Source organism: Oncorhynchus kisutch, linkage group LG28, assembly GCF_002021735.2.
Source record: "Oncorhynchus kisutch isolate 150728-3 linkage group LG28, Okis_V2, whole genome shotgun sequence".
NCBI lineage: Eukaryota > Metazoa > Chordata > Actinopteri > Salmoniformes > Salmonidae > Oncorhynchus > Oncorhynchus kisutch.
Window position 1 is genome coordinate 33,251,333 of NC_034201.2, and position 12,029 is coordinate 33,263,361.

Here is a 12,029-nt window from a genome sequence, read left to right on the forward strand (position 1 = left end):
TGTTGGAAAAGCATTCCAGGTGAAGCTGGTTGAGAGAATGCCAAGAGTGTGTAAGCTGTCATCAAGGCAAAGGGTGGCTATTTGTAGAATCTCAAATATAAAATATATTGTGATTTATTTAACACTTTTTTGGTTACTACATGGTTCCATAGTTTTGATGTCTTCTAGTATTCTACAATGTAGAAAATAGTAAAAAATTAAGAAAAACCCTGGAATGAGCCAGTGTCCAAACTGTTGACTGGTACTGTATGTTTTTTTTAAGATATATTTTTTTTAACAGGACAAATATAATGGGACACGTGCCCTTGTGCCCCCTATGATCATGATGGCTCTGTATGTCTGCTTGTTTGTATTTGTTTGTTTGTGTGTGTTGTCGTGGTAATTTCCTGTATTACTAAATGAGGAGAGTTTACAAACCACACACAAGTCAGAGTTATACTTAAAATTCATCTTTTAATAATATGAGCTTAACCATAGCCCTGTGACTCTCAGATCAATTCAGTGTCTATAAATGAATTCTGAAGGTGTCAACATACTGGCAACTGAGATATTTTATGGCAAAGATCCACCCCTCTCAACTTACATGACAAACCACAGATCTCAGGAACTCTTCACAAAGGGCCTTTTACTTAAAAAATGAGTATCCCATAGCCAGATGGCGTTAGCTATAAATTATCGTTCAGTTTGGTCTCTAAAACAAGATTCTAATCTCGTTCCTGGTACTTCATAGTACCAAAACATTACCTCACTATCTGGAATGCTTTTTAGGCTTTATTGGCCAAAGACATTGTAAATCTCCTCTGTCAGTGCTATCTCATAGAGGCCCATCCTCAGTGGAACACTGAACACACAATAGTCGACAGATTCTATTCTGTCGAATAAAACAACCATTCTAATGCAATACAAAGATTATAAAATAATCTTACAAGCACTATAACATAATCTTGCAATTTTCCACGACATCTCCCCATCACATGGTTTAACAGATACATTCACATATGAGGAAAAAGTTCAATTCTGACGTCTCCCTTTCTGATATTCTGCATATTACCAGACATATAAAAGACAAGCCTGACCTCTCCCCTCTCTGGGCCCCGAGTGACTTTTCCCTAGAGAAGAAAGGAAAATACAACTGCTGACAGTATAGTCCAAAAAAAGACACCCTAAGGACAAGTATCTCACATAAGCATATTATGAAAGTAAATTTCATTTATCAATGTTACCTAACTAATTCTGATTCAGCCATGACAGTGTGTGTGTGTGTGCGTGTGTGTGTTATATCTAGTGGGTGTAAGTGTGAGTGTATAGGATCAAGTGTGTGTATTGTGGTTTTTCTCAGATCTTTGGGTTGGCTTGTGAACCCTTTCCAAATGTCACTCAGGTCAGCCGTTCCTCTGAGCCCAATCCAGCCCGATAAAAGATGTTGATTGAAATAAGATCCACCCTGAGCCAATCAAAGAGGAATTCACACTTTTCTCCGTTATTCTATAGGCTTGATTAGCAAATAACTCTCCCTTACACGTCCAACCACTGTGACCTTCACAATACATCAGTCACATTGGAAGGATGAATACGCACTGAAATTAAGACATAATAAGAACACATTTCCCCTGTCACTTTTCAGTTGGATTCTCTGAAAGGCATTGGCAAGATTATTGGCCTGTTCCCATTACTTACCACAGAGGTTTCTTCCTAATAAAGTCTAACAAGATTGACTGTGCCTCAAGAGTTTTTCACACTACTGACTCAAACCAAACCAAGCATTACTGAGCATTTCACAAAGGACAATGTGAAATAAAAATATCAGAGCCGGGCCTCCCAGGTGGCGCAGTGGTCTAGGGCACTGCATCGCAGTGCTAGCTGTGCCACCAGAGACTCTGGGTTTGGGCCCAGGCTCTGTCACAGCCGGCCGCGACTGGGAGGTCCATGGGGCGACGCACAATTGGCCTAGCGTCGTCCAGGTTAGGGAGGGTTTGGCCGGTAGGGATATCCTTGTCTCATTGCGCACTAGCGACTCCTGTGGCGGGCCGGGCGTAGTGCGCACTAACCAGGTCGCCAGGTGCAGGGTGTTTCCTCCGACACATTGGTGCGGCTGGCTTCCGGGTTGGATGCGCGCTGTGTTAAGAAGCAGTGCGGCTTGGTTGGGTTGTGTTTCGGAGGACGCATGGCTTTTGACCTTCGTCTCTCCCGAGCCCGTACGGGAGTTGTAACAATGAGACAAGATAGTAACTACTAACAATTGGATACCATGAAATTGGGGAGAAAAGGGAGTAAAAAAAAAATATATATATCAGAGCCAGTACAGTTTGGTTCAGGAGAGGTAGTGTGAAAAGGGAGAGTTAGTGTGAAATCCACTCACCGTGATGGTGTGTTTGTAGCTCCGAGACACCTCAATCTCATAGCCGTAGACCTCCAAGATGAACCCTCTCACCCAGATGGCCTGCCCCGTGTCCCTCTCCTCGTTCCGGGCTGACAGCTTGAAGTGAGGGAAGGTGTCGCTGCTGCTCGTCCCAGGCTGGGTGGCGGGGCTCTGATCCCCATCATCCTCCCCCACCACCTCGCCGTTGCACGCCGTCGTAGCCAGCCTCAAGGTACAGCTGCTCTGTAGCTCGAAGGGCACACCACCGAACGGAAGGAAGTGGCTGTAACCGGCGGCAACGCATAGCGCCTCGGTGCGCGGCTGACAGAAGTAGAGGCCCTCAAGGCCCTCCTGGCAGTACTCGCCCTCCCCACATGGTGCCAGAGTGCAGTAGACGCTGTTGTCCGAGCCGTTGCAGTAGCAGCGCTCTTTGCACTCCCAGTCGGTCCAGAAGGTTTGGTTGGTGGTCAGCTGCCGGCTGCCAAGGTCGAGGCAGCCGCAGTCACTGCGTGCCACGCACTGGCCATCGCGCAGCGCAAAGCCCTCCTCGCACTGGCAACCCTCCTGGCAGGGCAGTGGGCACGGCTCGTCAGGCTCGTCAAGGCCGGCGCAGGTCAGCTGGCACGCGCTAGTGCACTCATCGAAGTGACTGTTCTCTGGACAGGGCAAGGCTGCAGGAAGGAGAGAGAGAAAGGTGGGGGAGAGAGAAAGAAAGAAAGAGAAAAAAGTAGAGAGATAAAGACAGATGTCGAACAGAGACAGAAACAAGAGAAACAAAAATAATTTGCAGATTCAATGCGTGGTTCATAAAGGAAAAATACATGGTTAGTCAATTACTCAACAACATTCCAAGGTGGTGGTGGTGAGGGGACTAACTCACGGCAATTGGTAGCACTCCTCCAGGCGGCAAGGCCCACCTGGGCGTCCTGACAGGCTGAGGCATACGCCTGCAGCGAAGAGCAGAGTGCCGAGCGGTTTCCCTCCCGCACGCACATGTTGTACAGGCAGTTCCGGAAGAAAGGCGAGGGGTTGACGGCACCGTGGCACGCCAGGAAGGAGCTGTTCCCCGGGTCGTTGATGTTTCCGCACATCCATGGGCTCTGGTAGAGCCGCAGGTCTGTGCACATGCGGTACAGGTCGTCGCAATCGCCGTTACATGTCAGGTCGTCGGCGATGGCCCGCCATCCTTCGGTAAAGAGTTCGGGGGAGTCGGCCAGACGGCCGTTGGGTAGACGGAGGTCGTCGCTGGCATTTCCGTTGAAGAGGCCGCACAGGCCACAGGTGGCGTTGTAAAAGAGGGTAGAGAGGGAGATGTTGAGGAAGCCCTGGCGGGTGTAGCGGACTAGGACCAATCCGCTGGACTCCACCACGGTGGCGTTGCCCGGGGCGCGGTAGATCATCAGGGTCTCCAGAGGGTGGATATAAGGTAGTAGTACCGGCTCACCGTTCAGCTGGGAATTAGAGATATCATAACATTGTGTCACAGACTGGTAATAGCAGGGTAAATTCATTTGAATTCAATCACTTTTTGACAGCATCCCTTTTGATTTAAACAAGATTTTCCATACATGTTTGCCCATGGAAGAAGTGGTCAGGAAGTTACTTTTTGGACCTGAATGCAAAAACCAGGAGATAAAGGTGCTCAAAGTTGAACCATTTTGCATATCCCACCATATCTTGAGACAACCATGTTTTTATCACTGGGAAAGATAAATGGTTGAGTTTGATATAATTTAAAAGTTTACAAAACGGGTTTGTCAAACTATTTTATAATAATTTCTTTCAAATATATATATATATATATATATATATATATATATATATATATATAAACACACACACAGCATTATTTTACCATAAACGTCAATTATCAAACATTTTGTAAATTCTGATTGTTTTCATATTCACGTATGTTGTAGTTTAGACCCCATCATCTGTGGGGTTTTTTTGTGCCTGCCATTGGTTGATACAACATGCTCTTGAATACAGGGTGGGTGTCATTTCGATCATAGAAATGTCATTCATAGATTGGACCTATCCCTTCAGACAACTGCAATTTAGCTAGTACACCATTGAAATTGAATTTACATTTTTACTTCTAATTACTACAACAAAGAATCACCCACCGTTGAATGTCAATCACCCACCGTTGAATGTCAACTTAAATGGTCATGTCTATTCTATTATCTATATTTCTATGATTTCAATAGGTTTCCTATGGAAGATTGACAGTATTATTTGAAACAAAAGTTATTCCCATCCAAGTCAACATTCTCTGATGTGTGGACCTCCAACCATCTTTGTGGTACCATTTGAAAGTTGAAATGTAAATGCTTTTAACATTTTTGTAAATGACACCCATCCTGAGCATGACACCCATATTCAAGAGCGTGTTGAGAGCAACCGATGGCGAGCACAACACAAGGTGATGATGTAAAATTAAGTGTAAGCTACAACATATGCGAATATGAAAACTCTAGTTCATGCGTTTTTAGATCATTGATGTTTAAGGTTAAAAAAAAATACAAAAAAACATGTCCAAGACAAATGATCAAATAATTTGACAACCCTGTTTGAAAGCTTTTAAATCAATCTCAACCGTTTATCTTTTCCAGTGATGACGACATGGCATGGTGGGGTATAAGAAATTGGTCAACTTTGAGCACCTTTATCTCCAACATGTCCCTTTCTGAGCACTTATACCATTGGAAAATATTTATGGAAGGTTTCATTCAAATCAAGAGGGGTGTTGTCAAAAAGCGATTTAATTGAAATAGATTTACCCGGCAGCAACATTCAATCACTGTAATGTAGTGTTGGGATATACATATTCCAGCTAAATTACTTTGAGCATGAAAAAGGTATCTCATGATGACATTAGACTTTCAGGGCGAGTTTCCCAGACTCATAATTAGCCTATCCTTGGTGTAAAATTATGTCAAATGGAGTTTCTCCACTGGAAGTGATTCTTAGTCCAGAAGTAAAGTTAGCCTAGGTCTGGAAAACCGACCGGCAACGAGGCCCACAATACTGATGCTTTCTGAATACATTTTCAACAGAATCTTTACAGATCTCTTTATCTGTCTGGAGACTCATACGTTTTCTCTCAATCATAAGACTGAGGTAGTACCAACATAGCCTGGTCCCATACTGTATGTTTTGCATGACAATGAACAAACACAGAGACAAGTTGGCTAAAGCACAAACAGACTGGAGCACCAGGCTATAATACTGACCTTCACTGTGTCAAAGTCCGATCCACCCATCTGGGCCTCCAGGTTGGCCACCCTGACCACCACGGGCCTCATCCAGGCCGGACCCTTGTTCACCAACCGCCGGCCCATCTTCACCTCCACAGCCGACACGTTGGCCGGCGTCGGCCCGCACGACCTCAGCAGGTAGTAGGAGCTGTCGTCCGGAAAGAACATGGAGGCCCCGTCGAAGGAGGCCGTCACAGCGTTCTGGCCCAGAGAACACACTCCCTCCCTGCGGGGGTAACAACCCAACAGGCCGACCTCCGCCACACACACCTCGCCTTCTCTACACGAGTCGTTGAAGCAGGAGACTTCGCCGTTGGGCCCACAGACACAGCGCAGGGTACACTCTCTGGCCTCGCCAGTGGGGCCCGCCCAAAAAGTGTCGTTGAGGGGGTAGTAAAGGCCGTCACGCTCGCAGCCGCAGTTCTGCCGCCGGACACAGCGGCTGCCACTCAGCACGTAGCCCGGGTCGCACTGGCAGCCCTCGGTGCAGGGGTGGGCACAGTACAGGTGAGCGGTGAGGTCTGAGCAAGAGGCCGGGCAGGCACTGGTGCACACCTGGTAGTGGCTGGACTCAGGGCATGTCAGGGCTGGCAGCAAATCAAAGGATATAACATCCTCTTATGTTATATTACAAATTATATTAATGAAACATTGTTATGCTGTTATGTGTTAAATGATTACTACTGTAAGTTGTATTATGATATTGTGGGGGCAAAGAAAGAATGAGAGATAAAGACAGCTGTTGGAGTAAGCAATATTAACCACATCTAACAGAAACATCAAATTACATCTTTATTTTAGGGATAAGTAGCTATGAGTCCCTTTCATGTCCAAACAAAACCATTCCTACCCCGACATATGTGGGAGATACATGTGGGACAGAAGAGCACCTACCACAGAAGGTGCGTGATCTCCAGGGTCGTATGGTGACCCCCAGGGCTTGGCAGGCTAAGGCATAGGCCTGGATGGCCTGACAGAGGGTGGTAATGTTGTCTCTGTTGCTGCACATGTCGTAGACACAACTATAGACGAAGGCCGTGGGGTCCACCACTGCCCTGCAGTCCCTGAAAGGCCCGTCTGTCTTGTTGATGAGTCCACAGTAGTCCGGGCGGAAGTAGAACGCCTCGGTCAACGGGTCACAGATACTGCAGTTCTGAGCGCAGCCATCCGTGCAGCGCCAGTCAGCATCCTCTGCTCGCCAGCTGCCACCTAGCTCCACCACGCTCTCGGCCAGTGAGCCGTCGGGCAGCACGGGGTCGTCAGCAGGGTCATCGTTATAGTTACCACACAGGCCGCATGTGTTGTTGAAGTAGGAGCTAGGCAGGGAGATAGAGGCATAGTGCTGCCCGTCGTAAGACACCAGGAGGCCAAAGTCGGTCTCCAGGGCGACAGCAACACCTGACTGGTACACCCTGACCGCACCCAGCTGGAGTTGGACTGGCAGTGTCTTTACCAGCCCATCCACCTGGAAAAGAAAGAGCTAGGAGATTCAGGGCGGATTATGGAGTTTAGTACCACGTAAACACCATATTCGATAACCAATAGAGAGGTACACAGAATCTGCTGGTCTTACCTGTCAAACTACCTGATCAGACCACTTTTATGTACCTAGCCTCACCTGTACAGTGCCCTGGCTGCCCTTAGGCAGGGTGACGCGGTGGCCGTACACCTCCACAGTGACGTCCCTCAACCAGGATACGGAGGCCACACCGCGGTTCTCGTTCTTTGCCTCCACGCTGAAGAAGGGTAGGCCGGCCACCTCCCAGCATGGCCGCGCAAGCAAATAGGAGCAGGTGCCCTGGAAGTGGTAGAGGAAGCCGTCAAAGGTATGGTAGTGTGGGTCACCAAAAACCACGCAGGTGCTGGTGCGGGTGGGCTGGCAGTAGAAGGCACCCTCCTGCTGCTCGCATGTTTCCAGCTGGCCGCATGGCGCCTCCTGGCAGAGCACCTCATTGTCCAAGTCTAGGCAGCGGCACCGCTGGGAGCACTGATCAGACAGCCAGAAGATCTCGCCGCGGCGATAGAACCGCCCTAGGAGAAGATATGGACATTCCTAATGACTATGGGGTCTTCCCGAACCTAGATATTTGTCCAGTGTGTCAAGTCTTTGTTATGTTCCACTTCATTACTCACCATTGTAACTGCAGCCATTGGCTGGGTCTATCAGGGCAGTGTCTATACGGAAGACCCAGCGGCCAGGCAGGTTAACATTGGTCGTCTGCTCGATTTCAACCACGTCATTGGAGCGGGACCCAGGCAGGTTGAGGAAGTGACCAATGTCTCCTCCATTAAAACCTGACTGGAAATGGGAGAGATGGGGAAAGGCAAGTGAGGAGGTTATCACTTACTTAGAGGTGGGAGGCATCATGATTGATCTGCTGTATTTCAGCTATATCTGGGGGGTTGGTCTTCTGTGTTTTAGAGGTCATAGGTGGGACTTCATGATTGGTCTGATATGGTTTTAGGGGAGGTATATGGGACATCATGGTTGGTTTGGTGTGTTTTAGGGGTAGTACATGGGGAAATGTGATTGGTTTGATGTGTGCCGTTGTTGGTATATGTAGGTTATCGTGATTGGACTACCTGTGCTGTGGTTCCACCTAAACCAGTCAGAGGGTCTCCTCCACTTGCAGTGCCTGTGCTCCAGTTGATCTCTCCATAGTTGAACATGGAAAAGCATGACAGACCATCTGATATCAATACAGCCTGAAACGTGTTAACCTATAGAGAGGTGAGAATATGCAGGCATAGTAAGTTCAATATGAGCCCAAAGAGAGAGAAAAAGAGAGAGAAAAATAAACAAAGATTCACCACCTGGCAGAACGTACCTTTTAACCTAAACAATTAACCATCCATTAGACTAAACAAATACTTACCTAGAGGTTCAATGAGATTTCTATTTGAGGCAACATTTACCTTCAGTTCTGGCTAAGGATCACAGACACACATGATTTTTTAAATTTCTTCTGGGATAAATGGTAATGTCAGTGGCCATCGTCAACTAAGGCCACATACTGTAGAACCCCAATTCAGGTACCATCTCTTTTCCTGTGCGTGTGCCTAGAGGTGTTTTGAGTGTGGAGCATAATAATCCCTGTGATTAGTGATTGTAGTTATTTTACCGGGGTGGTCTGACTGCCTCCGTAGAAGGTGACCTGGTGCCAGGTTGTGATGAAGATCCAGGTGGCTGTGAAGGTTGGCATGTTCTTGAAGTACTTGCGGATGTCTTGTGAGGCCCGCTCCAGTAACTCTGGGTCTGCGCTCTCGCGGTAGTACACGTCTCCGCGGATACCGTTGTGCACGTCTGCCCATAGTGGGGCGATGAAGGATCTGCTGTCACTCAGGGGGAAGGCCTCGGGGGTGAACTGGCTCACCTGCACGTTGAAGGAGATCACACCGTTGTTGTTGACCTGCAGAGATTGAGAGGGAGGCAACGGTCCTGATTGATGTGTTGATGAACAGATTGATGATAAAAAGAACAATTAATCGTTAGGTGAATGATATGGTGGATTAACATTTCTCTGAGATATTTGCCATTATTGAAGGAAAGAAGGGTATATAGGCGCTTACATAGATTGAGCGATAGGGGTTATTAAAGAAAATGAATGGCATGAGTATAATTATTTCAGTGGAACTTCCATCATCCATCTTGGGTGTCTCCAGATCTCGGTGGACGGGCCCATAGGGGTACATGATCTCTTGAGAAAGAGCTGAAGGAAGAAGGAGGGAGACAATTGTAACAGATCTTGCAAAGAAGGGAGAACAACTGGTCAAATTTTAGATAGATAAGATCAATGTTGTGCTTGTTAAACCAGAAAGAAAGGGAAAATAACTTATGCCTTCTAAACACACAGAACTTTTACTCGTTCATAACGGTCTATAAGACAGAGGTCATTGAGTAATTTGCTCTGATACCTCTATATAAGATACAGAAAACATGTGAATCAGAATGGGATCCAGGTCACTCACCTTCTCTCTGAGTAAAGAAGCTAAAGAGGTGGAACAGAATGACTGGAGTGCCTGGCCTGAGCATCCTAGATGGAGGAAAGACAAAGAGGGGATTGAAGTAAGTCCACTGGGGACAATGAGAGTGAGAATAGTTAATTCAGGACAAAACATTTCAAGAGAGTTATTCAGGAAGGGCTTTTTGATTGAGTTTTTCAGATTCTTCCATAGCCATAGACCCCCAAAACCTCATGAACAACAGCGCCAGCTACTATAACCCTATGTCTTCTAGGAGGCTGATACCAAAGAAGGGTAAAATGACTCACAGAGACAACTTTTCATAAACAGGAGCATTTAACAAGAGCACTGGGGAGCAAGGGAGTACCGGCCAGCCGGTCGACGACGACGACACGTAACTTCTTTAAAATCAGTCTCCCATGTCTCCCTTGGGAGTACCCCCTTCTCCCCGCCGCGGTGGCCCATTAAAGGAGCCCTGAAAAGGCCCCATTATGCATTCAGGAACAATGTGTCAGGATCACATTCGCCTTGCGGTCCCGTGTGAGTGGACCACGGTGGGGCTGTGCCCTCTCAGAGCCATGGACCCTGCGGCCCAACCCAAGCCTCTCCGCTCCAGAGTCTCCTTGATGGGAGCTGGGCCTGGGAGCTCATTACCACGTCTGTTTGGGAGCCATGTCTTGTTGGCTAAAGAGAGGGGAGCGTAAACAGTGGAGCACTAATAGCTTTAATTGAGCAGGCTTGAATTGCTAGGGTTCTTACTGTGGCCCTCTGGGGTTGCGTCGGTGCCTGGCTTGGCCGGCTTCCCACTGCCAAACCAGAATGTACAGCCAAGTCCATCCAAGGGAAAATTCCTGATCTAATTCAATTCAACATTTGATTGAATGGTAGCTGAATGTTGATTGAATGGTTGTCGTCAATTGAATGTAAAAAATATAATTTAACGTTGTGTCCTCTCTGATTTGTGCCTGTAAGACGCTTGGAGAAAGTCCCAAAGGGGTTCAAAGGTTACGGTATTACTTCATTACTGATTTGAAAAACCAAAACTCAAGGTACTTTTTTTGCATAGGTGTTTTTTTTTATTGCCTTTGAAAGTGATCACAGAGAATAGCATGTTTTATTCATAATGGACAATGGTAATTGATATCCATGCCCATTGATCTACATAATCCAAATTAAGCGTTTGTAGATGTAGTTTAAAAAAACATTCATTTATAAAACTAGATCTATGTAAATTTGTATTTAAAAAAAAAAATGTATTAGTTCATGTGGCTCTTGACCTTTTTGCTAAGAATGAGAGATACAGTATCATATGCAACATTCTGGGCACAAACTGGTTGAACCAACATTGTTTTGAAGTAATTTTACAACATATTGTGACGTGGAATCTATGTGGAAAATATATTGGATTTGAAAAAAGTAATCAACGTAAACTGGTGGAATTTCAACCATAGGATTATGTCATCATTGTAACCAATTTTCAACATAGGCAAACCTTGTATAAAATATGTTGAATTTTTACCTTTGAAACAATGTCAGACCTTCAATGTTATATCCACTATCAGAAAAAAAACAATCGGCGAAGCAACACATCCTACTGGAGAGTTGATCTATTTACAGCTATTTGTTTGGCTATCCATCCAGGATTTTAACCAAGCCCTGGTTTAGCTTTGTCACTACTAACAATGTGCTATTGTGAGAATGATTATTGAGAGATCTCTTAATAAATGAATATATTTCCCTGTTGCTATCGAAGACATTCCTTTTTTGATATATTGTATTTTAGTTTTAGTTTTTTGATGTCACACTTGCGCAGACCCAAGTTCCCATCGTATCCACACTCAGTGTTGTTTCTAATACTTGTAAGACTCTACCCCATATGACAAATTGTGTTTTATTTCTGTCTAAAATAATGAAGCAGTATATTATTCCATTCTCTTAACGTTGGAGTATCATTTGACTCCCAGTATTTAAGTAATAGCATCTTCAGTTTGTCACAAAAATAATATTGTCCAACCCACTGGGTATCTCACCGCACCCCCATTTGCCATGTCTTGGAATATGCAGATGGGTGGATTAAAAGTCCATTTACATTGTCAAACTTCTGACATCCAACTTTCTAACTCTACCTTTAACTTTTGGACTTGATAGCTCTCGCAGAAGAAGTTAATTATTGAGTTAGTGTTAGTTTTACACTTAAGACATGACTCTGACATTGTTGTTTCTAATTAAAGCATTTGTATCTATAAAAATTATAAACTGGTTTGGTGTGTACTCATTTTGTGAGGGCTGTGAGGTGTTTACCAGGTTTATTTGGCATAAAATAGTATGCTTTTTTTTTGTTTAACCTGAAGCTGTTGGCTCTCTTCAAAAGTAAAATATCATATACAGTGGGGCAAAAAAGTATTTAGTCAGCCACCAATTGTGCAAGTTCTCCCACTTAAAAATGA

At 45.5% G+C, this 12,029-nt stretch overlaps 1 protein-coding gene across 1 annotated transcript in view; it reads right to left on the reverse strand.

Annotated features, from left to right (window-relative positions):
- The window catches only part of tecta (tectorin alpha), a 49,356-nt gene that overhangs the window by 28,968 nt on the left and 8,359 nt on the right, over positions 1 to 12,029 (reverse strand). Inside the window, exons 2-11 of the mRNA XM_020464386.2 lie at positions 9,589 to 9,653; positions 9,190 to 9,329; positions 8,742 to 9,029; positions 8,203 to 8,340; positions 7,753 to 7,918; positions 7,238 to 7,650; positions 6,514 to 7,084; positions 5,596 to 6,206; positions 3,240 to 3,810; positions 2,360 to 3,030 (exon numbers count right to left, since the gene is read on the reverse strand). Of these exons, the coding sequence (XP_020319975.1) occupies positions 2,360 to 3,030; positions 3,240 to 3,810; positions 5,596 to 6,206; positions 6,514 to 7,084; positions 7,238 to 7,650; positions 7,753 to 7,918; positions 8,203 to 8,340; positions 8,742 to 9,029; positions 9,190 to 9,329; positions 9,589 to 9,652 (3,633 nt within the window). The 5' untranslated portion in view covers position 9,653. The remainder of the gene's footprint in view (positions 1 to 2,359; positions 3,031 to 3,239; positions 3,811 to 5,595; positions 6,207 to 6,513; positions 7,085 to 7,237; positions 7,651 to 7,752; positions 7,919 to 8,202; positions 8,341 to 8,741; positions 9,030 to 9,189; positions 9,330 to 9,588; positions 9,654 to 12,029) is intronic.